The following is a 27936-nucleotide window of genomic DNA, read 5'->3' on the forward strand; positions in this document are numbered from 1 at the left end:
TCATGTCACCTTGGGTCTGTTTCTTGATAACAAATAGACGCTGCCCAGTTCTGGAGTGAATCCCTCCCTCTGATGTGTCAGTGTTATAAAAGATGCAGTTGTGCAGTTGGGGAGGGGCGATAGAGCCCATTGATCCAGGGAGAGAGGACGGGTTTCCCACAATTATATGTCAGTTAAGTGTGTAACCTGACAGTGGATGTGATAAGCTCGTTATCTCGTCTTGAAATGACACTGATAATCTGCTCTCATACTGTTGGAACAGATTGCTCCATTCAGTACAGGCACTGCATTCGAGCTTAAAATTTGTACTAGAATTTTTCTGCACACAAACACAGTCCAGTGGTAATTTTGTTAGCACTTTCCGTTTCTTTTACTGAGAAACATTCTTTCTTATTCCTTCTTATAACTTTCCAAGATAATTTTCTTCTCTAGGAATCAGAGACAAATTTCATCGTCTCTTCCCTAACGTTTATCCCCTCGTACAGGGTCCGTTGTTTCAATGATTTGGCGAATTTGCTTTTGCTTTGTGAACAGTAGAGTCAATATGCGTCACCAGTCTGTGAAGTGCATAAAAATTTTTCTGTGTGTAGTTTAATGGTTTATGCATCGTATTTTCTGAGGTGTAGATTTAGAACCAGCCCAGTGTTTGCGAAAAGATGCATGCAACACTGCCTAAGTACCGCATCTAGACTGACAGGAGTACCACACGCACGTTCGCTAATCGCTGGTCTGGCTCACTTCTCACTTTCGCACGCTGGCGCATTGCGCATTGAACTACGCAAGCAGCTTGATAAATTTTATTCAATCCTTTAGCTAAATCTGATTTTTCCAACGTGAATACTAACATATGTCAATACTGTGTCTGCAGTGACAGAATATTAGCACTCACACCTTTAAAAAAATTATAAATTGCTTTTGCCATTAAAGAGGTCGTTTTACTAATGCAAAGTTTTGCCCATCTGTGTGAAGGGGATGAAATCCATTGCTGTGATTATCGTACTCCGATAGACAGCTGACTCGAATCGAATGGTAGATTTGCACTGTAAAAGGAAGAGAGATAATTGTGTACAGTCCTGGCGTGAATTAATTCTCAGCTCTCAAAGTATAGGCGGATCGGAAAGTAATATCGTTTCTGTGCATGTACATATTCGTTTATAGCCACGCGGGGTAGCCGTGCGGTGTAAGGCACCTTGCCACGGTTCGCGCGGCTACCCCCGTCAGAGGTTTGAGTCCTACCTCGGGCATGGGTGTGTGTTGTCCTTAACCTAAGTTAGTTTAAGTTAGACTAAGTAGTGTGTAAGCCTAGGGACCGATGACCTTAGCAGTTTGGTCCCATAGGAACTTACCACAAATTTCCAATATTAGTTTATCATTTATCAGCTCACTGTGTACTTCAGAACCGTCCAAAAGACATTTTAAGGTCAGAATGAGAGTGACCTGATGTGACTATGTAGACTTTCCCGGCGTATTAACAGATCAAATTCTTGTCTGGTCTACAGCCGGATAAAACTTGTCATCTGCCGAATATCGGCTAGAGCGGCTTACCTTTTCTCACCTGATGATGGCGACCAAGTGGTCGGCGAAAATATTGTGTGTAGATGACAAGTTTGATCCGGTTGAAGACCCAACAAGAATCTGATCTGATGTGAGTGACTTGCTTACTCGAAAATAAGTAACTCCTTTTTTTTTTTTTTGCAATTTATGGTGAACTGGCCAGCCAGCTGCCAAAAGAAGTACTGGGTACTTGTAATTAAACTTTCCCTATTTAACACGTTATAACACATAAAATAATTACCTCACGAGTACAAAACTTGGTAACATGTCCAGAGTATGGGGTACATGATTTCCACGCGTCGCAGGGCCATCGCCCAGTTCCACCTATGGCCACCAGATGCCGTGATTAAAGTGATTCATATAAGTTTACACAACATAGTCTATGGAGAACAACGACCTGATGTTATATTTAAGTTAGAATGAATAGTCAAAATCTCAATAATATTTGTTTATTGATCGGTTTCGTCTTATGTAAAAGCCATCTTCAGAATATTTGGCTCCCTATGGCTGGGCCGCGAGCACCAGCAATAGCATGCCAAAAATTCTGAAGATGGCTTTTACGTAAGTCGAAACTGGTCAGTAAACAAATATTATTGCGATCTTGACTGTTCATTACTTAAAAATAGTGATTCATAGTCTCACACACCTGACCAGAATCAGTGCACTTTTTGACGAGTCAACATTACCTTGGGCAAAAGAAACAGGACATTATTGGTGTAGGCCTATTATCAAAACAACAGTAATGCTGAAACTGCACTTAGAGACATATCACCGGCTGAATGGATTACGGAAGTGTCCTCTTTCTCCACTTGCTGTGCGGAGCATGATGAAGAAATTCGAATCAACTGGAGAACTGGGCGTCGCTCCGGGAAGAGACCGATGACCGGTTGCAGCGCAGGTGGTTGATGAAATCGGTGATGCTATGGCGGACAATGCTGAGCACAATTCCCGATCGTCATGCAGTGCGCGTGGTGTGTCACGACAGTTGAACATCCCGTGGGCCACTGCACAGAAGGTTCTTTGAGCCATTCTCAAATGATATCCGAACAAGATCCATATCGTACAGCTGCTTGCACCACAGGACACACAACGACGTGTTGACTTCGCTCTCCACTTTCTCGCAAGGATTGAAGTTGATGAGGGCTATTCCTGGACCATCCTATGGACAGATGAAGCTCATTTTTCTAGGACGGGTGAGGTGAACACAGAGAACTGACGAGTGTGGCGATCTTCACCTCTAGTCACTGTGCATGAAGTTCCTCTATAACAGGGGCGGGCAAACGTTGCACGCGGCTCATGAGCACACAGCGCTGCACGTGTGCTGCTCGCGTGCAATCGTCGAACGGAGCAGTGGCGACAGCCGGCAGGTTGCCGCAGTGTAGTTCCAGGCTAAGCTGCGGACGTTGAAGCGAAGCGACCACTACGTAGTGAATTTCAATAACCGGAAAATGCAGGGTGAATCAAGGAAACGGAGAATTGGAGATTTGCTATCTTTTAAAAAGGAATGGGAGAATCATTTTTTCTCTGTGCAAAAACGTGAAAATTGGAAATGTATAATATGTGACAGTATTCTCGCTGGTCAGCGGAAGTTTAATATTGAACGCCATTATAATAAATTTCAGTATGTTGCCGTTCTTAGTGCAATAAAAGAGGAATTTCTCAAGCGATTTGGGGATATATCTTACTTATCCCAAGGTTTTGAATAGTTCTCGAGGCAATCTGCTGTTTCTGTAGACGATATTTATCCCAGTTTGCAAATGGAATTAATAGGTCTACAGCGTAATTCTCGTCCGAGAGACAGGTTCCTTTTGGCTAGACGTGTGATAGATTTTTATCACGACTTTCCACAGCAAGTTTCCTCGTCTCCATCGTGAAGCCGCGAAGATAATGTCAATGTTTGGCTCGACATACGTTTGTGAGAGATTTTTTTCTGTTTTGAATATTAATAAGTCTCGGTTAAGAGCAAACATCTGCAATGAAAATTTGCGTAACTGTTTGCGTTTGTCTGTATGTAGAAACTTTGTTCCAGACATTAAACGTATTGTAAACTCCACCTGTGATAATTAAATAAAACGTATCGTAGATAATAGGTACTCTTTCAAACGATGATTACTTTCAAGCACTCCTACTACCCTTATTCCTTCATTCAATAAAGCAGGCCAGGAAACAAAACGCATTACAGAGGAAGAAGCGGAGAGACGGTATGGTGGGGAGGGGAGAGAAGCGGGTGGCCAGCTTGCCCCTGTGTGCACGCAGAACACCTGTTAACTGCACACGTGCATGTGCACCGCACTCGTGCAGAATTCCTGCCCGCCCCTGCTCTATAAGGTGAACGTGTCACCTTGTAGTATGGCTTCACGGCACCGTTCATCATTTGACTATTCGTTTTTGATCAGTTTGACGCTCAAGGACCAAAATAGTGCAGTGTGACTGGCCAGCGTTGCTGCGATGTGCTTCGCCAGCATGTCAGACCCATTCTTCAGGAGAGAGACGCACTGTACTCTACAGTTTTCATGCAAGAAGGGCCCCCACCGCACATCGCTCGTGAAGATCATCTGCTTCTCCAAAACACATTTGAAAGCGATCGATATTATCAGCCGACCGTTTCCAAATGCTTGGCTGGCGCGATCACCTAACTCTCCCTTTGTGATTTCTGGTTGTCGGCTACCCGAAGGACAGGGTTTACCAGGGGAACATTCAAACAAGTGCTGATCTGAAGCACAGCATACCTAGAGAGGTAGTCAGCATACCTACGGATATGCTTCGTTCTGTTGTGCAGAATGCAATCCTGCGGTTTCAGTCTGTTCTGGACACTGATGGGAGCCATAATGAGCCAATTTTGTAGCGGTAATGGTACCGGTATGAAGTACAGTAGCAACACATTAAAAATGTTTCAATTGAATTGATTCTGCGTTATTGCTCTTCTCCATATTCTTGACATTAATGCTACCAAGTTTGGTCCTCGTACGGTAATTAGTTTCCGCATTACAGTGTGTTAAATAGGGAAAGTATTATGATGACGACGAACGAGTAGTCCCCAGTGTTGACTGGTGGCTGTAACGGAACCTATTAAAGGCTTTATTATCACGAAGTATGCGATACCCTCCTAATTCAACCAGTTTAACTAGCAATTATGATAATAGAAAAGTAATTGTATATGTTAGCAATGATTGCATAACATGTCTACATAAACAGTCAACCCACTAAAATATAATTAATAACTGACCCACCGCCGGCCGAAGTGGCCGTGCGGTTAAAGGCGCTGCAGTCTGGAACCGCAAGACCGCTACGGTCGCAGGTTCGAATCCTGCCTCGGGCATGGATGTTTGTGATGTCCTTAGGTTAGTTAGGTTTAACTAGTTCTAAGTTCTAGGGGACTAATGACCTCAGCAGTTGAGTCCCATAGTGCTCAGAGCCATTTAACTGACCCACACAAAAGTAAACATCACTTGAGCACAGCAGATGTCATTATGTAAAAACACTATATTCAACTGAAATAATTAATATGAAATACGAATAATATTGGTCAACTTACGTATTTTGGATCTCCTTAAATAAAAATTAGCCAGTGAAACCTATTTATTCACTAGGACTGTTTTCACTCACTATTCAGGTAAACACATCTATTTTAAACGAGAACCACTGTAACTTTTAATAATTCACGTTATTTACTTATGTATGCAAATGAGACAAGTCAGCCGGCCGCGGTGGTCTCGCGGTTCTAGGCGTGCAGTCCGGAACCGCGCGACTGCTACGGTCGCAGGTTCGAATCCTGCCTCGGGCATGGATGTGTGTGATGTCCTTAGGTTAGTTAGGTTTAAGTAGTTCTAAGTTCTAGGGAACTGATGTCCACAGCTGTTAAGTCCCATAGTGCTCAGAGCCATTTGAACCATTTTTTTTGAGACAAGTCAATAGATGTACCTTTGAAAAACGGCCTTTTTGCAACAGAGAATTGTTCTGAGAAGTTGACAAATCTATCTGTCATTTTAATGACCTGTTAAATTATGTCACTCGATGTAAATTAATAACTTTTTTGCACAAATTACGAAAACAGATGGATGCCTGACTTATAAACCACATCTCTTCTTAGTAGTTCTTTGACGAGGTTACAAATACAAGCAAAAGAAGCCTCGTCAGCTCAGTCTTGATAGAATTTTTGTAAAGTGTGTATGTTATTGTGTTATGCGGAAAAACAACGCAAAGATGGCCGGCCGGGGTGGCCGAGCGGTTCTAGGCGCTACAGTCTGGAACCGCGCGACCGCCACGGTCGCAGGTTCGAATCCTGCCTCGGGCATGGATGTGTGTGATGTCCTTAGGTTAGTTAAGTTTAAGTAGTTCTAAGTTCTAGGGGACTGATGACCTCGGAAGTTGAGTCCGATAGTGCTCAGAGCCATTTGAACCAATGCAAAGATGTTGTAAAAGAAGTGTTACTCTGCACTGTGACAACGTCTTTGGGTGGTCAGCGGAGTTAAGATGGCTACCATGCCAATAAATAGTTTAAGTTCACTTATGCTGTCGTTCATTATTTATCAACAAGTGCATCAACAACACGGGACCTCATCGTTTTACTCCTAGACGAATACATATAGAGCCAACATTAACATCAAGATACAGCAGTGAACCAGCCAGCAGCAACAGCTACTACTAAAACACAATTTAATGGCGCCAACCCAATTCTCCACATCAAGTGCTAACAAGCTTCGTATATTGGAGTGATATATTGCGAATATAGGAATATCAACGATTGGGCGACCATTATATGGCCAATGCTAAATAGAAACATGTAAATCACAGCAGGTTTGTCAGTAACGTCGATAAAGTGCTGGCTGCACGGTCTGGATCTGCAACGACTAAAATAATTAGAAGTCGTTGGTAAAAAATAATATATATTGTACTTAACTGGTTGTACAGGATTCTTCTTGGCTGCATACATATAATTATAAACAGATAGCTATTGAGGCCTCACTTAGGCCATTCGTTACTAAGCGCCTTGTTAGAGGTTGCATCCTATCAGCTGAAGGCTGTGCTACTTTACTACTTGACGTCCAGAGCAAGAGTGGACGAGAGTGGCTAGAAATTTGCTACAAGCCGCGGAGCGCCGCTGGTCGCGACTCGCGGGTCCAACGATACTAATACGGACCGCGGTCGATAACTGCAACCCCTAACAAGTGTGGTATCGAACGTTGATACCACAGAAAGTTTAATTATAACCACCCGTTACATATCCAACATTGTATGCTCTTTGTGTTTCGCAACAGTTGCAACTAAAAGCATTTGCAATGCTTATCAAAGTGCAATAGACTTTCGCAAATGCCGAAGTTGGTTTTATAATTTCAAATGCTAATTTTGGTCTTCCCTACACGTATCGATCAAGAAGACCAACAATTTTAGACAATGACATGTTAAGAACGGAAGTGGAAGAAAATCAAAAATGGCTCTGAGCACTATGGGACTCAACTGCTGTGGTCATAAGTCCCCTAGAACTTAGAACTACTTAAACCTAACTAACCTAAGGACAGCACACAACACCCAGCCATCACGAGGCAGAGAAAATCCCTGACCCCGCCGGGAATCGAACCCGGGAACCCGGGCGTGGGAAGCGAGAACGCTACCGCACGACCACGAGATGCGGGCAAAGAAGAAAATCAATGTCACACAATTGAGGAACTGTTAAACACCCTTAACCAATCTTGGTCGACCAACCAAGAACATTTCCAGCACACTGTTGAAGACAAATAGAGGTAACCGATCCACCACATGAAATTTATTGCTTCAGCAGCACAATAAAGGAGCGTTTTTAGATTGCTGGATCACTGCAGTTGGTGCATGGGTCCTCTATGATAACTCAAAACGCAAAAGGCAGTGTCTTTCTCAGGATCTGTCGCCAGCTTTCACTCCAAAAAGGGCTTTTTTGTGAACTGGTGCAGTATTCGTGGGGTCGTTCATTTTGAAGTGGTTTCAGCACTATGAATGCAGATGTTTACTGTGAACAACTGAATCGAGTGAATCAACCTTCTATTGAAAGCGCCCGGTGATTGTGAACAGAAAAGACGTTATTCTGCAACACGATAGCGCGAGACCTCACTGCGTAAGACAAAAAATGAAAAAAGTTAATGAATTGGGATGGAAGGTACTGCTTCACCTCGATATGGCGATATCGGATTTCTATTTATTCCGATTTCTACAACATTTGCTAAGTAACAAAAAAAATCAGGAAAAGTACAAAATGTCATCTCCAACTATTTTGCTCAAAAACCAATTGATTTTTGACGATGCGGCATTCAGAATTTGCGCATTAAACGGCAAAATGTTGTTGATAAGTAGGATGATTACGGCACTGATTAAAAATAAAAACTTGTTAACAATTGATCTGTTTCAATTTGAGGTAAAAAAATGTTATTTTCCGGTCGCCGTAATATGTTATGGAGATTAAATCGTAAGACGCTGATGCTTCACCGGATGGAGTCGAAAGGTGCCTGGTGGTGGTAGATATTTCATAGATAAGGAGCTGGCCTGTCACCACCACTGTTCAGGCTGCTGTCTCGACTGTCCTAACTCCGCTAACAGCGACATGAAAAGTACGCAGTGCTGATCATATAGCTATCGCTACCACTGACTCTGAACGGTTGCATCATAGTCAGTGTTAAATCTGAACCACATTGAAAAATCATGAAGAGATAGAAATGAGCAATCTTTACGGTTCTGGGTCTGGAGTGTTAACGGAACTTTGCGTGTCTTGTCTTATATAGGCCACAAGGTGTCCAGTTCGGGAATAGGACTGGGAGGATTATTCGAAGCAAAAGTCTAGCAAATATGAGGTCTAAAATGCGTACCTTAAGAACTATGTGCACTTCATCTGCGATACTGTGAAATGTATTTATCCTACTGAAAACTCTTTGCTTTCCGTATTTTGAGAGGAGATAGTATGTGCCAAAACGAACCCTGAGTACTGACCATTCCTCCTAGGATACATTGTATAACGTTGGAACTTCCATTTGAGAGCAAGTTACTGCTGACTCAAGTACGACGCTGTTCGCTTCTAGAAGTACGCAACCTATTTTCGTGGGTTTACGAGAGGAGGTGGAAGCTGGACAGCGGCCAGAACAGGACAAGAAGCGCGCCAGATTGGGGGTGGTCAGTTTGGCAGACCCTGGCCAATTGTTCCAGAGGGATGTTGCGCGGTGGGGAAGACAGACTCGCACGCGAAAAAGATAGGATTCAAGTATCTATCCAGCTGTTACGATTTATGTAAAACAAATGGCTTCTCCTCGGATGTTTTTATACTTCTTTAATATCACGTCAAGTGCGACTTGTTTGAGGCATCAAGCCCTTTATCAAACTCATTCACCGGAGCAAGATCAGTTACATAACATGACAGTCAGAGCCGGTTCGTATTCTTCCAAGTATTGCCAAAATAGACATCAATAATACTAAAACTAGCCAGTTATATTGCCGTACAGTGAGCGTTAGTTGTGTTGGTAGGCCTGACCACTCATCTAGATGAAGACCTAAGCGAACGTAACTCAATAGTATTTAACTAATAACAGTTCTCCCTCTAGTCGGTGCAGTTGAGCAGACGCTTACTTTTGCGTAAACACTTGGAAGCCCAAATACTAATGATTCTCCTACATAATATTAATACCATAAATGACCCACGCCGCATGTAAATATAACTGGTTATTTTTTTGTATATTGATGTCTCATTTGACAATACTTTTGAAGTACAGGAACCGGATCTGGCCGTGACATAACACAGATGCATTTGTTCCGTGGATGTGACTGAAACTGCGCAATATGCCTGAAACATGTCAACTGAGTAAAAAGGGAGCATTAAACAATCGATTTGGGAGTCAGTTAGTTTACATAGTAACATTATAACATTGACATCACACTATTCCAATTTCCCTAAATCAGGTAAAACGCCATATCTGTTTTCTGTCTGTATACTTAGCTTTTCATCTTTCAGTCTCTTTCAAGCGCTCTCTCCGCACATTCTTTGTTTTAGTGCATTGTTGGCAGTGTGTGCCCTGCTACGTGATATAACGGTAGGGAAAAGGGGGAAAGGGGGGGGGGGTTGGTCGACATAGCATGTCAGGTTAATTTCGTAAGACTATTCTCTGATCAAAATGTGACTAATTTATCTCTAGTGCCATTAGTCATTGAATGATTTACGCTAAATAAAATAATTGTTCTCAAACTCTTCAATTCATTAAAAAAAACCGGGTTATTCCTGATAATGCCTAAAGCTCTTTCACGCTTATTTTACTGAAAACAACAAGTAGACTTTCGTATGTGTTATCTACGACTGCAATATCCGTTCAGTTATTCAAATCAGCTGGTGATGCAAATCCACGGTCGCAATAATAAATGAGCCGTCCGGAGTGGCCGTGCGGTTCTAGGCGCTACAGTCTGGAGCCGAGCGACCGCTCCGGTCGCAGGTTCGAATCCTGCCTCGGGCATGGATGTGCGTGATGTCCTTAGGTTAGTTAGGTTTAATTAGTTCTAAATTCTAGGCGACTGATGACCTTAGAAGTTAAGTCGCATAGTGCTCAGAGCCATTTGAACCAACCAATAATAAATGAAAACATAAAATCGTTCTTGGATGTGCTACGATGACTCTTTCTCGTTCCAAAATTAAGCCTACATTTAATGCTAATATACTTCTTCGCCCATGCTAGCCTGCTTTTTCCTCCCATGTTAGCAGAATTCCTTCACATCGTGAAAGGGTTGAATCATACAGAAGAAAGAGTACATCTTCGTCTTAATGCTGTTTTATAACTTTTTATTTGGTTGCTTTCTTGTCTGCCTCTATATTCGGCACAGATTTTGCAATTGATTTTAAACTCGCTTCCCAATGAGCTAGTGAACAGAAATTTTCAACATAACTCAGAACTGGACGACACTGCAGTATTAACTCGAATGTTGTCTATCTGTTCCATCTAGCTCCCTCTCGCGTCCGTCGGCCGTCGTAATTTAATATATATATTATTATGGTTATTATTATTTTTTGATTGATGCCGACTTACGTGGTGGGCCTTAATAAAAATGATATTTCATTTAATTTTGATTTTACGATTAAATGCTTTCCTGAAGTTCTCCATTTTAGCAATATTAATCTTAAATTATTTGTTACGTTAATGAATGTTAGACTCGCTGAATCTTAAAACATGAGCATATAAGTTGTACAATGTAATAAACTTTTCATATTAATTTCCTCGGCTAGTCAGTTCACTTAAAAGCAAGAAATCTTTAGTTATTAATTAAAATTGCGGCCCACACACGCGCGAGAGTATTTTTCTTACCTCCGTTAACCCTTGTATTGTAGTCAGAGTCCTGACTCTGGGTCTCGGCTATGGTACTGAAAATAAGAATCTTAAAGCTAAGTATTTTCTGCAACGTCGGGCGGCTGTGGAGAAAAATTAATATTATGTTAATAGCGGGCGAGTTTTCCGCTTCCGTTAATTTTTCATAAGTTAATATCGCCACGTAATGGCGTCGTTGGCTGCATCGGCCGCTGCCGGCCGGTGTGGCCGTGCGGTCTCGGCGCTTCAGTCTGGAACCGCGTGACCGCTCCGGTCGCAGGTTCGAATCCTGCCTCGGGCATGGATGTGTGTGATGTCCTTAGATTAGTTAGGTTTAAGTAGTTCTAAGTTCTAGGGGACTGATGACCACAGATGTTAAGTCCTATAGTGCTCAGAGCCATTTGAACCATCGGCCGCTGCGATTGTTGAACTGTAAATTACTTGAATGCAGGTTAATTCAAGGAAGGCGGACATGAAATCGGGATCACCTCTTACAAATTAAAAGTGCACAATAATATTAAATCAGTATATTATATGCTTAACTCATACAAATATGCTTACATTTGCCAGCACTCGCAAGATGTCCCTCTAAACACATTCAAGACAAAAGAGGAAGTCAAGACGACTAAAAAATTAACAACAGAGCGTAACTTGTCGTCTCTTTAGATCACTTTGTTATATTTCTTTGCATTGCATTTCTTTGCATTTCTCGACAGAGAAATTATTGTTTTACGGCTACATGAAAAAAAATATATTATTAAATTTATGAGTCTTTTCGTAATATGGGACTGGGGACGCTATATTGCCCCCCGAAATGTTTATGTCATAAAAAATGTTCGTGTTTTTTGACATAAATATTTCCTCTTTCATGTCCACAGTGTCCACACGCAGATTTTTCTTTCACAGTTTACATATGTCACATCGTATATTTACACAGTAGTAATTACTGAGGTGTGTTGCACACAAGGTGTAATACAGATGAAGTTATCTACATAACAATATAATATACAATTGGTTACGTATACAGTCATGTACAAAAAGACATACAATACAATTAATTTCATTCTGGCTGCTTTTTCTTAGGGTTGCAACTTTTGCAGCGTTTAAAGGTATACAATCACGAGTTAGTCCCTGGGGTGTCAACTGTTCGCTCCCCATTTGGCGCGGCCGTAGGGAAACCTGGGGAAAACCTCGGCGGAGCGACAGACTAACTGCTTGGGTCACTTTCACTTAAACATTTCTGGGATGTCATTGGAGTACATGATGTGCATACATTACAAATAATGTTTTGTTGCACAACGCAAAGAAATGAGGTCATTATAACAATTGATTGCGGTGTCGTTGATGATCTACGCCGCGACGTTTAGCTCGCGACGGCGTCGGTTGGTGTGTTCGGTGCTCGGCGGTCGCGGCGGCTGCGGAGAGATCAACGCCCGCTCGACGCCAGCGTGTCTCTCGCCGTCGCGGAACGTCAGAATCAGCTAATCGGCTGCACCGTTGACGATGCGCTTCTGTCTCGCCCGGGCGTGGCGGAGTGGGATCATATTCGCCCCCCGCTCTTGTTGGCAGGAGTCAGCTCTGCTACGCATCTCCGACGTAGTACATGAAACATACACACAACCAACGTAATATTTGTTTCCCGCTGCAGATGGTTACGCTAGTGGGAAAGAAGCATTTTTTAGTGTGGCAGTTGTTGTTAAGCTTTCGCCAGTTTCCGAGTGTCAAGCCAGCACTGCCTTGCAGAATACATGACATTATCTCTTTTCATTTTCCACTTAGAGTCGTACTTGCCTTCAGATTTTTTGACTATACAATTGTATTTCCGTCTCATCTGAGGTAAGTCCCCATGTCATGTCTGCCCATTAATTGCGTACTTTCCCTCCAGAGCCAGGCTCGACTTTACAAAACTTTGCCTCTCGCATTATTGTACACATTTTATAATCTAGGCCTAGCGTGCAAGTTCCTAGATTAATGTTAGATTTGTGACTTTTGTTTACACTACAAATTCGTGCAAATCTCTGCCTTAGCAGATGGCAATATATTTTAACAGTGCTTAGCGGTAGTCGCGTTTACTGATTTGCTTTGTACCTTGTCCACAACACATGAGGTACCTTGGGTGATGTACACCCTGCACTGATATTGTTAAGTAAATTACGATTGAGCATATTTCAAGATCGGTATAGACATAAATACATGAAACGACATATACACTATAACATTGAATTTCGTAAGTTGCATTACTACTACAGTTCAAAAATATTCATGACACACTAATGAAAAATTCTTTCATCGTTACATGCTGTTGAATTTTTTTTTTAAGCATTTGTAAACATGAAATTTGTAAAATATTCTTAAACCTACGTTCATTTTTTTTCAAAATGCAATTGCTTAAAAATACTATTAATCCTTAACATCTGCAAAATTGAATCGCACTAATCTTGTGCGCCTCATTGTCTTTAAATGTTACACTAAAGTCTGAACATTTACACACAGAAAAAAATACACTCTAAACTTAACCTACTACACACAAATGTAAAAGTTACTCTACTGAGCGAACTTCTTTAAGTCTTTGTAAGTATTTTTCTTGTTTCTTTCGTAATTGCCTCCTTCTTTGACCACGGGATGGTGTAGTTTGCGTGACAGAAAGTATCGTGAGGTACCACTTCGATGTTATAGGTGTAGCCCTTGATAACACCGGGTTTTTCCGAAAACACATTCTCATAATCTGTAAGTAGCTGAGTCAATTCGTTTTGTTGTGCTTCAGTCAAATGTTCTGACTCCCTGACTTTCATGGCTATCAGTTTCCCTTTTTTCCTCTTTGTCTTCAGTAATAAAATCTTTAAAATATACTTGTCTTGTACTTAAGCCAGAATATAAATTCCTTACCTGTATTCCTTCGAATCTCGACTGAAAGCTCCGGCAATATTTACCGTGCACTTCCCGTGCCCTCAACAACGGCAAAACTACACGTGTACCCTCATTCATAAGGCTTACTTCCCCGCACAAGAGGTCGATTTTTGCGTCCCTCTGGCGTAAAAATTCTATCCCCAGGATGCAAGCAACACCTAATCCCTTAACTACTAGGAACGAGCTTTTCATTGCTTCATTTCCTACCATAAACTCGACTTGCACCTGGTGCCTTATGATATGAGATTGTGCACCTATTGCACCTGTTACACGACAATTCTTCACTGCCATTACTGGTATTCTATTATTTTGACTCAAGTACTTGTAAAAATTTGCACTCATGACATTGGTTGACGCACCGGTATCGACTATTATGTGTATTGGTGCTCCATACATATCTGCTTGCAATATAGCCTGCACAACATTTTTGTCGGTTCGGTTACATTTCTGCGGTATGTCTACAAGTTCCCTTTCTATTTTTGTTCCTTCGTTGTATCTCAGCATACAAAGTTTATGGCTGTCATCCGTGAATGTGCCCTCACTACACCATCCTGCAGCCAACAACGGGGAGCGTATTGTGGCTGTCTTTAGTTTAACGGATGAGCATTAGTGGGTTGACAGTTGTCTGTCACTTCCACTAACCTCACATTGTGGTTCTGGTTGTTGTTGTTGCTACTGTTGGGTTGGCCACCCTGCCTCCCCGATGATGTAATTTGATATTGTGTATGGCTCTGGTTTTGCGGTGGTCGGTTGTAACTCCCTGACATATTCTGTGACGGACCTGGGTTGGCGTTCCATTGTGGGGCTGTGTTTTGTTGCCACTGTGGTGTTGGTTCATTACAACCACGCCACTGGTTTCGGTTGTTCCGCCATTGCGGATTGCCGTTACCATTATATCCATTACTCATGCGTCCATCATGATGTCTCTTTCGATTTTGACGATTATAACCGTTGCCGTTATAACCATTGCCATTGTTTGTGCCTCGATTCTGTTGCCGGTGCTCTTGCTTATTTCCGTTGTTGCTACCGTTACTGTGGCTGCTATTGTAATCGGCTTTTTGTTGATTACAGCCTGCATGGTTCCACTTGTTTTCGGTTTTCATATCTTCGATCAATAAGTCAACAGAATCCACTATTTCCATGAATTGTTCTATATCGTATTCCGGCACATTGATGAAATATCTTTTAATTTCACTGGGCAACTTCATTTTTATCAATCTGATTATGTCACGATCGGACATTGGCTCGTCCCAATACCTGGTTTTGTTTATATACTTTTCGAAATATTTGCGTAACGTTCCCATCTTAGGATTGTACATTTCTGGACTGTACAACTCCTTTCGTAGTCTTTCATGGACGCTATCGGACCAGAATTTTTGCAAGAAAGCACCTTCAAACTGTTGCATCGTTAGACATTTTTCGGACACGTCGGTGGCCCACAGTGCCGCGTCACCTTGAATAAAGGAGACCACGAACTGTATTCTTTGTCTTTCCGTCCATGTCCTGGGAAACACATTCCTGAAGCTCTTAATAAATACAACAGGGTGGACATTTCGTTTTTCGCTATTGAAGGGTTGGAATGTCCTGTGTTTTATTACATTGTCCTCTTTTTTGCGTATGATTGCTACATTCTGGGACATTCATTACTTCGTGATGTGCGCTGCACGGTATCGCATGTTGTTCGTGCTCATAATTCGCATTAGGTTGCGGTTGCGCACTCGCACCCTGCATACCGTCAGCGTTATTACAGTAATCAGTACGCGGAGTCGGATTCATGATCTGTCCGCCACTGTTTACATTGCTTTCCAACGCAGACAGTCTCCGCGCGACCTCCTGTTGCCAATTTGGCAACTCCGCTGTCACACGGGATTTGATCTGTGATAATTCGGCATGTAGTGCAGCAGCGCTAGCGTCAATATTTACACTCGCGGCCGCAGTCGCTTGTTCTACAGCTGTTTTTACGTCGCTTTCAATCTTTGCAGATATCTCGCGATCCTTTACTTCTAGCCATTCATTTAATTCTTTTTCTACTTTTTGAGCTTGCACTTCCAAATATGCGTCAATACTTTTCCGTGCATCTATCTCCACATTATCCACGCGGTTGGTTAAAGTCTGGACATTGTCTTCAAGCCTAGCCTGCGATATCTGTAATTTCTGCATCTCGCCGGCTAAGCTTTGCACAAGATCGGGGATTTCTTTGCAAGCGTCCCGCATCTCGGCAAGTTCGCTTTGGATCCTATCTAGTTTCGCTTCATTGCGCTGCTCTTGCTCACGTAGCATCTGAGCCAGTTTTTCGTCTCTTTGTTTTTCCCTCTGTTCTGACATTCTTTCTTTTTCCCTTTCTTTCTGTTCTCTTTGTTGCTCTTGCTCATAGAGCATCTGAGCCAGTTTCTGATCTCTTTCCCTATCTCTTTCTTCTAACCTGCGCAGAAATTCTGCAAATGGGTCTGCAATCGGTGAGCATACTGGTGCCCCGCTTAATCTAGCACTCGATTGGCCCCCCTGCCCAGGCAGTGGAGTTGTTACTCTATTCCCATTCTGCTGTGGAGCGTCATTCACCGTCCACAGATCCTCGCCCCTCGCTCCGGAAATTATGTTATCCGAGGCGGTGGCTTGGGATTCGTTTACGTATTGCAAATGATCCTCACTTTCCATATTAACAGAATTTTGATCTTCTGGTACGGATGCTTTAGGTTGTCCTATCTTACCCATACTAAATTCACTTTAAGCCACTGACGAATCTTTAACACTGATACACACACGATTAATTATCCCCTCCAAAAATAAACATATAAATAAAAAAAACGAATAATTATCCCCTCCCAAAAATAAACACATAAATACAAAAAACACCGAAGGTATCTCATGTGCACATGGGTTCGATATTCCGCACAGAGCTACACAGGATGCTTGCACAATAGGCCTTACCTTACTTATTTTTCTTTCTCGCAATCCTTTTTCTTTTTACACTTTTTCCTCTCCAGATCTCCTCAGGGTGTGGTTTTGTTGTTGTACATGTAAAAGAATTCATACAAGCATTAATATTTTACAACAATTAGACACATACATAATTACATTCATTACAATAGAGTCAGATTTCGTAAATTTCGTATTTTCTTTAATCGGGCCCAAAGTTGCGGCGCCAATCTCGCGTCCGTCGGCCGTCGTAATTTAATATATATATTGTTATGGTTATTATTATTTTTTGATTGATGGCGACTTACGTGGTGGGCCTTAATAAAAATGATATTTCATTTAATTTTGATTTTACGATTAAATGCTTTCCTGAAGTTCTCCATTTTAGCAATATTAATCTTAAATTATTTGTTACGTTAATGAATGTTAGACTCGCTGAATCTTAAAACATGAGCATATAAGTTGTACAATGTAATAAACTTTTCATATTAATTTCCTCGGCTAGTCAGTTCACTTAAAAGCAAGAAATCTTTAGTTATTAATTAAAATTGCGGCCCACACACGTGCGAGAGTATTTTTCTTACCTCCGTTAACCCTTGTATTGTAGTCAGAGTCCTGGCTCTGGGTCTCGGCTATGGTACTGAAAATAAGAATCTTAAAGCTAAGTATTTTCTGCAACGTCGGGCGGCTGTGGAGAAAAATTAATATTATGTTAATAGCGGGCGAGTTTTCCGCTTCCGCTAATTTTTCATAAGTTAATATCGCCACGTAATGGCGTCGTTGGCTGCATCGGCCGCTGCGATTGTTGAACTGTAAATTACTTGAATGCAGGTTAATTCAAGGAAGGCGGACATGAAATCGGGATCACCTCTTAAAAATTAAAAGTGCAAAATAATATTAAATCAGTATATTATATGCTTAACTCATACAAATATGCTTACATTTGCCAGCACTCGCAAGATGTCCCTCTAAACACATTCAAGACAAAAGAGGAAGTCAAGACGGCTAAAAAATTAACAAAAGAGCGTATTAAATGAAACAATAAGTTCACTGTGACTGGTAACAGTGAACTTATTGTTTCATTTAATGTCAGTAACAGTCACGGTAAAGCCTAACCTAAAAAATGTTCGCATTTAAAAGAGCGTATCTTGTCGTCTCTTTAGATCACTTTGTTATATTTCTTTGCATTGCATTTCTTTGCATTTCTCGACAGAGAAATTATTGTTTTACGGCTACATGAAAAAAAATATATTATTAAATTTATGAGTCTTTTCGTAATATGGGACTGGGGACGCTATATCCCATAGGTGTGAGTATGAAAAGGGCTGGTAATGGATGACATCTTGGCTGCCCTGCAGGACCGGCGTGTTGTGGGAGTAGTATCAGAATGCATACCAGGTGTTAAGCGAGCTGACGGGCATGGATGAGCAGAGAGAGAGAGAGAGAGAGACGGGGGGAGGGGGGGGGGATGTCCGGTCAGTACATATTTTGGAATTATTTGAAACTAACTTCCCGACGAGCTAGAAAATTGACATTTTCAAAATAGCTACAAAAGGATGGTAATGCATTATTAACTCGCTTTCTTGTCTAGTGTGTAACGGAGGCTAATTTGTGTATCTCTCCGATTTCCTCTTTTTACTGTACCAGTCGCGAATGGTTTGTGGGGAGAAGGATTGCTAATAAGCCTCCATGTGAGTTGGTATCGACTTACTTTTTGCCTTGAGGGCTTTTCGAGAGATATGCATGGGAGGAAGCAAGACATTTGTTGGGTTAGGTGAAGAGAAACTGAAACGAACATGAAATTTGCCATAGTATGTCTGGCGTAATCTCATCAAAATGTTTGAGAAATTTCATATGCACAAGACTAACAAGCAGAAAAGAATATTTGAATAAAAACGATTTTTAATGTACCATGTTTTAAACTGGACTAAAAAGCACAAAATAATTTCTCCTAACCCCATACAGATAGTCTTGAAAATTTGTTATCTGAATTTTAAATAGCTATGAAAATGCTTGTAAGATTTAAAACTAAAAACGTGGGATGTGTGCAGTACATAGTTACATGAATAGTTCACCTCCTTACAGTTACGCGGGCAACGGCCTTGCCGCAGTGTATACACCGGTTCCCGAGAGATCACCGAAGTTAAGCACTGTCGGGCGTGGCCGGCGCTTGGATGGGTGACCATCCAGCTGCCATGAGCTGTTGCCATTTTTCGGGGTGCACTCAGCCTCGTGCTGCCAATTGAGGAGCTACTCGACCGAATAGTAGCTGCTCCGGTCAAAGGAAACCATCGTAACGACCGGGATAGTGGTGTGCTGACCACACGCCCCTCCTATCCGCATCCTCACCTGAGGATGACACGGCGGTCGGATGGTCCCGATGGGCCACTTGTGGCCGGAAGACGAAGTGCTTTTACAGTTACACGACTTACTAACTGATGCATGAATAATTCACCTCCTTACTATTTTCTATTGCATGCGCCCTGCTTCTTTCTTCATTAATCTTCCAAGTATTTTCCTAGCTTTTAAAAATTCACTGACAAAACTTTTCAGAACTGTCTGTATAAGGTTTTAGGAACCCGTATGGGGATATCAGAAATTATTTTATGTTCTTTAGTGCGATTTTTTAAAAAAATAGTACATTGAACAGTTTTATTTAAATAATTATCAATCCGGTCTCTCCTCCCTTGGTCTTCCATTCTTACCGTATTGTCTTGGTTCTTGTGAATTTATAGCATTATACCCATTTACTTGAAAATTACAAATATTTCACTGGACGTTATACTGCCGAACGGGTTTTGTAGGTTTACTAATCCTACGAAAAGTTTCCTGAATGCTTTTAACAAACGCAAAGTCAGAACTGGCACTCTGGTGCCTTTAACTTTTATGGAGCCAAAGTGGTGTCCTGTATCTTAACCTGGTTAGCAACTTTTGTGCTGATAACTAGCGACTACATTCAAGTTAAGAGAAAAGTTAGACAGTTTTGTGGTCTCACAATTTCCAGAAGAACATTTCTCCAGACAGCAGTAGGTGAGGAACAGAGAGGGCACTGGTATTCAAGGTGAAATACTACCAGGGCACAAGAGTCGACAAACGACGTAGTCGCCCTCTTATCGACCCCTGGCAAGCCTTGGGCGCCTCTTAAGACCGGCTCAGCGTCAGTCAGTTTTGGAAGAGATGTAATACTTGCTACATATCGATGCTGGTCTCAGATTAGTCTTTTGGACTTACGAGACACTGGTGGAGAATCGTAGCGGCATTTGTGTCTCCTAATACTTAAAACTAGATAAAGAAGACTGTTTTAAGTGGGGACAAATGTTGTAGTACTTGGTGTACAAAGTAAAAATACATTTATTCAGTGTTCCCTAAAAATAAAGTTGTAATAAACAACAGTGGCCTTTTAAGTATGATGCCTTAACGAGACCATCACAGTGTGATTTGCGCTATCAAATACCGCTGAAAAGTTTACCAAAATGAGAGCTCGTGCCACTGTCTTAGATTTCAGCTTATTGAACTCCTGCCTTCTGAATTTAGTTAATTTTATCAGGAATCAGAAAAATAGGAAATGCATCCTTGGATGGAGTGCACCCACTTACACACGATCCCCAGTTGTGTTAGTTTTGCCTTTCGTGTAACTGCTGGTCGTGGAAACAAACGAATCAACTTCATGACATATTTCCATTCCTGCGGTAACTCCTCATATAGAAGAGAAGCATTGATTGCGCAAAAGCGAGCATATGGCGTTCACATGCAGTCGACTGGTAGGTACCGCTTCAAGGAGTTAGGCATTTTAACTGTACCATCACATTATGTATGTTTAGGAAATTCCTTATAAATAACAATTTGAGAAGAATAGTGATGTCCATACCAACAACACTAGACCAAAAATGATTTTTACTACCGATCATTAAAACTTTCAGTGGCTCAGAAAGGCGTACAGTATATGTAGCAATAAAAATTTTGGGTGATCTGCCTGATAACATAAAATATGTGACAAGGGGTAAACCAAGGACGAATTCTTATTTTAAAACTTTTTAGCTCACAAGAAACTAGAGTTTTTAAGTGTAGCTGCACGATTAAGACAAAAAAATAATGTATTCACTAATGTTGACTACTAGCTCCGAACAGTCCATGAAAGCCCAACGGTAGCGACCGACTGCCGTGTAATCTTCAAAAAAAAATGGCTCTGAGCACTATGGGACTTAACATATATGGTCATCAGTCCCCTAGAACTTAGAACTACTTAAACCTAACTAACCTAAGGACAGCACACAACACCCAGCCATCACGAGGCAGAGAAAATCCCTGACCCCGCCGGGAATCGAACCCGGGAACCCGGGCGTGGGAAGCGAGAACGCTACCGCACGACCACGAGATGCGGGCCCCTGTAATCTTCAGAGAAGAGGTGTTACTGAATGCGGTTATGGAGGGACATGTGGTCAGCACACCGCTCTCCCGGCCATATGTCAGTTTACGAGACCAGAGCCACTACTTCTCAATCAAGTAGCTCCTCAGTTTGCCTCACAAGGGCCGAGTGCACCCTGCTTGCCAACAGCGCTCGGCAGACCGGATGGTCACCCAGCCCAACAACGCTTAACTTCGGTGATCTGACTGGAACCAGTATTACCACTGCGGCAAGGCCGTTGGCCACTAATGTTGACAAGAATTATTTATTCATCTCTTGTAAACTAAACGCTTCACACTATTTAGATGAAAGAATTGTCCAAATTATCTATGAAGCGTAACTAACTAACCATTAATAGTGTCCAAAATCCGAATTCCAAGAGACACTCTGCCGAGCTTGCATCCCCTACTTGTCAGACGGGTCATTATCAAAACAATCACACTGCATCAGCCCAAGAGACACTGCCGAGTTTAACATCCCTAACTGACCAAAGAAACACTATCAACAGTCGTATGGAGTCACTGCGAAGTGGTACAGAAATTAATCCGGTACATTCGCTCAAATTCTGACTGTCATGAAGCTAACGTTTGCATCTATCCTCCCTTTTGCCGGGCAAATACTAGCGATGAAAATTTCTACCCTGACCAGGATCTGAACCGGCTGTTTGCGAATCGAGTGCCATCGAGCAGGCGTGCGTTAGTATCCTCGGCAGGGGAGGTGTGTTGTCCCTCGGTGTGTATTGCTCTGTTGATGTATCCTCCTGTAGATTCAGAGGGAGCTGTCGAACGCCAGGTGTTGAGCCGGCACTGTCGCTTGTGGTGTTGCAGAGGCTGAGATGCCGGAGGAGGCGGCGTCGTGCGAGCTGTGCGGCGCGCCGGCGTCGCAGCGGTGCTCGATGTGCCGGCAGGCGGCCTACTGCAGCAGGCAGCACCAGAAGCAGCACTGGCCCACGCACAAGGCCGGCTGCCGCTGCTACGAGGTGAGCCTCCGGCCCGGGCGCTTCTCACACCAGTTGCAACTCTGCTGCTCTCTGTCTGGCTGAATCTTCCTAAAACTCTCCACCAAAACTTCTCAATAATGGTTACCAAACAAACTAATCCCTAATTTAAACTCGTGTACTGTGCTAAGTTCTGACTGTACTGAATTACACGAAGACTTAATATTATATGCTCAACACTGTCTACAAATAGAAGATAACTGTTTCTGCAAAAATGAAATGCTAGCCTGAATGTAACCTGACTTCTGAAACTAATGTCGAAACCTTCCCGTCCCCTCTATATCTCTTTTTTGTTACGCAATAACCGTCTCCTCTATATTTCTTTTGTTACGCAACCTTCCCTTTTACAATAGTCTATGAAACCTTCCCTTTGGATTTCTACATCTTGCTTAATAATAACAAATGAAATCTTCCCTTTGAAATTAATTCTCTTTCTCAATCTTCGCATACAAATTTAAATGCTGCTTATTAAAAGTTATTTTCTGATTATTTCGACGAAACATAGAATGTGTCGTTGCCGTGGCCCTCAGTCGTTACCTGCAATAACCCAAAACTATTCCTTACCTTTTTTACTGTTACTGGATCGCCATGTGACTGCTGCATCGAACTGCGACATGAATATACTTACTCTGTTTTACTATATTAGCTGCTGGAGGGCTTTCATAATAAGTGGCTGTTTTATTACCAAAGCTGACGTTATTCTTTAGTAGCAAAGCTGACGTTATTCTTTAATTGAAGTTACGTTATTCATAGTTAAACTTTTTCTTGACAACAATAAAATTTTGCAAAGATTTACGTTGATGGTTTTTGGGATGGATTAGAATCAGAAATGCAATATTGCTGGCAAAAATTAATTATACAGGGTGATTCAAAAAGAATACCACAACTTTAGGAATTTAAAACTCTGCAACGACAAAAGGCAGAGCTAAGCACTATCTGTCGGCGAATTAAGGGAGCTATAAAGTTTCATTTAGTTGTACATTTGTTCGCTTGAGGCGCTGTTGACTAGGCGTCAGCGTCAGTTGATGCTAAGATGGCGACCGCTCAACAGAAAGCTTTTTGTGTTATTGACTACGGCAGAAGTGAATCGACGACAGTTGTTCAGCGTGCACTGAGAATCCGCGGGAAACAACTCAGTATGAACGTGACTCGCCTAAGGTGAACGTTTTCTGTGCCATTTCAGCCAATAAAGTTTTTGGTCCCTTTTTCTTCGAAGGTGCTACTGTCACTGGACTACAGTATCTGGAGATGTTAGAGAATTGGCTGTTCCCTCAGCTCGAACAAGAAGCACAACAATTCATATTTCAGCAGGGTGGAGCGCCACCACATTGGCACTTATCTGTCCGTAACTACCTGAACGTCAATTACCCGAAGCGATGGATCGGCCGCCAGGCAGCCCGTGACAGAGCACTTCATCACTGGCCTCCAAGAAGCCCTGATCTTAGCCCCTGCGATTTTTTCTTATGGGGGTATGTTAAGGATATGGTGTTTCGGCCACCTCTCCCAGCCACCATTGATGATTTGAAACGAGAAATAACAGCAGCTATCCAAACTGTTACGCCTGATATGCTACAGAGAGTGTGGAACGAGTTGGAGTATCGGGTTGATATTGCTCGAGTGTCTGGAGGGGGCCATATTGAACATCTCTGAACTTGTTTTTGAGTGAAAAAAAAACCTTTTTAAATCTCTTTGTAATGATGTATAACAGAAGGTTATATTATGTTTCTTTCATTAAATACACATTTTTAAAGTTGTGGTATTCTTTTTGAATCACCCTGTATTCTGAATGAAATGATTTTACAAACGTTCAAATGGGACTTACTTTTTACAATAATCTTACAACTAGCATTTGAGTTTCTCAAAAAATAATTCAATAATATTAGTTCCTCTTATGATAATAGTTAGCTGATGTCTCTGTACATCCGTTTATAATCTCTTGTAAATGATAGCTAGTGGCTGGCAGGCACACCGCTCCTCTCAACCTCTCGCTTCAGACCTGCTACCGACTCGCTTCACTTCTCGCTTACTACTGACTTCCTACGAACGCTAAAGTGCGGTCTCTCCCGCCAACAATGCTTTCTGGTGCAGACAATCCCTGTTGCCATTACAAAATGTATCAATGGGCGGTATTTCCCGCTCTTTTCTTAAAATTTAAAATGTATTCATACGCGGTCTCTCCCGCACTTTTTAAAATTATATCAATATGCGGTCTCTCCTGCCAACATTACTTTGGTGCAGACATTCCCTGCTACCACAATTATTTACAACATGACAAATATTAATTATTCCTACTTAATCCTATTAATAAAATATAAACATCTTTCATAAATTGTGGTTTGAGAATAGACAATAGAAATATACACGTCTTACAATGTGCAACTGAACTTACAAAGAAACTCCTCGTCCTTAACTGTATTTTCACTTATCACATGTCTTGACAAACATTTTTGCAGATTTCTCGCAAGCGGCGCACATTATATAGCAGCAAAGCAACATTAAAATACTACGACTGAAAATTCCGTTCCGCGAAGTGCAATTTGTGTACGTACATAATGAACTGAATGAAGGATGGGAATTTTAACTGGAAAGAAATGACTTCCGACAAAATTCAAAGTAAACTCTATCTTCAAAAGTAACGCTTTAAAAATCAACTGAATGTTCACCATCGTATTTACTCAACATGACTTTAAGAAATAACTTCAAGCAAGGGAAATCTCATCCCCCTATCAGAGCAATCCCTGTAACAGTCCTGCTATCTGACCTTCTCTACTTCAATCTCAATAGAACAAAACAATGCTACCCACTTGCGTGCTTATCTTAGTCTGTCAACATTCCAGAAAAATTTCCAAATAATCTCCTTAGCTTTTCTCTCATAACTGCATCAAAAATATCCATACTCCAGTCTTATATCACACTTATAAAGAAAATTTCCTGACCATTCTTCATTTGTCGCCACCATCCAGTAGACCAGCAGTAAGTTAGAAAGGAAAAAAGAATTCTTTATATTTTCAGGTTCTCATCCCATTACAAAATTCTTAATTTTCTTAGTAAAATGATATATAAGTCGCTTATAAACTTGCATGGGAAGTATTTTATTTTTATTATTATAATCTTCTAAAAAACATCCTTTGCTCCTGTTTAAAACGTTTGTTGGTTGGTCGGCTGGGTGGAGACAACCAAACAGCAAGATCATCGATCCCATCGAATTAGGGTGGGATGGGCAAAGAAGTCAGCAGTGCCCTTTCAAAGGAACCATCCCGGCATTTCCTGAAGCAATTTAGGGCCGGACGCGGGTTTGAACCGTCGTCCTCCCGAATGCGAATCTAATGTCCTTACCACTGCGCTACCTCACTCGGTGTTTAAAATGTTGAAAACTGTATATGCATTACACCAAGATCAAATATAGCTGGTAACTTAATGTATAGAGAAATGTGGGTGGCAGTATTGCAAAGGCGAAATTTCGGTTTTTCTATTGGTATCATGTGGGCTCACGTCCACAAAAGGATGGACAGCGGGTTAAGAGAGTTGAAACAAAGTTCGAAAAAGAAGACTTTCATATCACAAAAACCCTAAAGGCAGACTGCCAGACATAATTATTGATAGAAATAACAGCGATGATTTCTTCAGAATGAAGCAGGTAGAATGGGCTATCTTCTTCCAGAAACTGTGACCAGATATTAAAAGGAATTCATGAACTATGCCCCCCCAGACCAAATTCGTGCTGCAAGTATCGCAATGCAAAAACTCATTCAGCCATAAATACTCAGTCAGCAGCCGTCACGGGAGCCATAAAACGCGTTTACGGAGACCTTGCACATCCTGACTTGTTGAAGACTCAGAATCCAAATGATTCTTTCAACAGTCTCATATGGACACGAATAGCAACAGCTGTTTTTGATGGGAGGAAAACACTAAAATTTTGGGACTCTGTGATGCAGGTATTGCTTTTGATGACAGCAACACTGGTAGGATGAAGGCGATGGGAATTCATCCTAATGTAAACTGCATCAGAGAACTTCGACGGTTGGAGACCGTTTACATCGACAAAATACAGTATGCAGTAAAAATGGCCACTAAGGAATCGAGAACAGAGAAAAAGAATGAGATCCATGGAAAACTATCAAGATAATGATATTCTGTATGTTACAGGATACTTTTGAGGGAGTAAAGATAATATAAAATATTAAGTTTTAGTTATTTCAAATTTTAGTAGCTGTTTCTGAAAAGTTATATTTTCAGTCTGCACCATCGTATCGTCAGTTTTCTGCTGTATTAGGAGGTCCTTGGCGTCTCTATTTCGTGCGATCCATTCCTTACCTCTTAATGTTTCTATATGTGCTTTAGTCCATCACATCGTCCAGGATCTGAAATCTCTTCCTGTCTTCCATTCTCTTTTCTTCTACCTGACCCTTCTAAGACTTTTTTTTTTTTTTAGATCTCTGCTTCATTCTTAATATATATCCAATCCACCTGATTGTTCACTCTATCTATCCAACTTATTCTTTCCATCCTCCTCCATGCTTTTAGCCTTGCTTCCTCTTTCTTCGTCAGTGTCCACGTTTCAGCACCATACAGGAGGACACACCATACAAAACATATTATAAGTTTTTGCTTTAAATCTTTGCCATTTTGCTGAAGGAAATTCTCCTTTCTTTATAAAATGCCTCTTTCGCCATTGATATTCCGGTTTTAATTTCTATGCTGCTCTTCCCGACGGTTTTCACCTACTTCCGAGGTAGCCTAAGAATATATGAAATTTCCTGCAAAAGTTTCATGACCATTGCTATAGTGGTTTATGAAATACAAGGAACTCAAATAACAAAATTTATCATCGACGACATAGGGAATTCTACTGCTCCTACTTCCGCCTGCTCCAGGCAGTGTTCGAGCCACAATTTACTGTGAAACAGGTTGTCGAAGCTCGCCTGTACATGCTTTTGTGTGATAACAGTCATTGTCACTTACAAAAGCTCGTGAAACTGCCGTAATTGACTCCTATGTAAACAGAAGTAGTTACTGAACCATTTATCAAAAAACTCAGACGTTGAAGTGACTTCACAGCGAGTTTTTCTCTTGATCATATATCTGTTTCTCCTGTCTGTTTCCTTCCGTTTTGGAGTGTCATATAACATCAGTACGTCCACTTTGTCTTCAGAATCTAATTCTTAAGTAAGACCCATGAGTTCAGTCACTGTTTCACAAGGATATACTGCGTGACATTGCCTAGGAAGCTGGCTCTCTGTGTGCCGTCTCCTGCCCTGTTTCGCCTGTGTCCGAACGTGCACCTGGCCTTGGAATCACAGCTGTACTGTTATGCGTTGTGATCACGTAAATTTGCTTGCAGAAGACCACGTAACTTCTCTTAGTCTCTTGAATTCCCGATGACACATCAACATGAGCAGAGTTGTTGACATTAACGGGCTGGCAACTTCATTGGTTTTTGTACAAAAGCAGTGATATTAATTTGCAGTGTGTAAATACAAAGTCATATTCTCCAGTGGGCACACTAGTCAGGAATGACATCTTTAGACCACCAAAAGCTGCTGTATCAATATTTTTGTTACAATTATTTCCATGATTATAGTTCATCATTATACCAACATGGTACTATAAACGTAGCAGTGTGAATGGTAGGATGGAGTGACAATCCGTTGACATTAGATATACAAGCAAGACTTACCACTCCTCTGTATTAAGCATCATGGCTCTACAAACACCTCAGTTTATTGACAAATGACGAACTTGTAGCGTTTGTGCTGTGTGATGTATTTGTGGGGTTATAATCCTAAACACAGTACACTTGTATGTCTAATGTCAGCGAAATGCCCTCCTGTGCTATGTTTATAATACTACTC

The 27936-nt window shown here is 41.5% G+C and overlaps 2 protein-coding genes across 2 annotated transcripts in view; one reads left to right on the plus strand and one right to left on the minus strand.

Moving 5' to 3' along the window:
• The window catches only part of LOC126235273 (SET domain-containing protein SmydA-8), a 217393-nt gene extending 201416 nt beyond the window's left edge, over nucleotides 1–15977 (minus strand). Inside the window, exon 1 of the mRNA XM_049944002.1 lies at nucleotides 15687–15977. Coding sequence (XP_049799959.1) covers nucleotides 15687–15977 — 291 coding nt within the window. The remainder of the gene's footprint in view (nucleotides 1–15686) is intronic.
• The window catches only part of LOC126235274 (SET domain-containing protein SmydA-8-like), a 125195-nt gene that overhangs the window by 15199 nt on the left and 82060 nt on the right, over nucleotides 1–27936 (plus strand). The window contains exon 2 of the mRNA XM_049944003.1: nucleotides 21912–22063. Coding sequence (XP_049799960.1) covers nucleotides 21920–22063 — 144 coding nt within the window. The 5' untranslated portion in view covers nucleotides 21912–21919. The remainder of the gene's footprint in view (nucleotides 1–21911; nucleotides 22064–27936) is intronic.

This window comes from Schistocerca nitens, chromosome 2 (assembly GCF_023898315.1).
Source record: "Schistocerca nitens isolate TAMUIC-IGC-003100 chromosome 2, iqSchNite1.1, whole genome shotgun sequence".
Taxonomy (NCBI): domain Eukaryota; kingdom Metazoa; phylum Arthropoda; class Insecta; order Orthoptera; family Acrididae; genus Schistocerca; species Schistocerca nitens.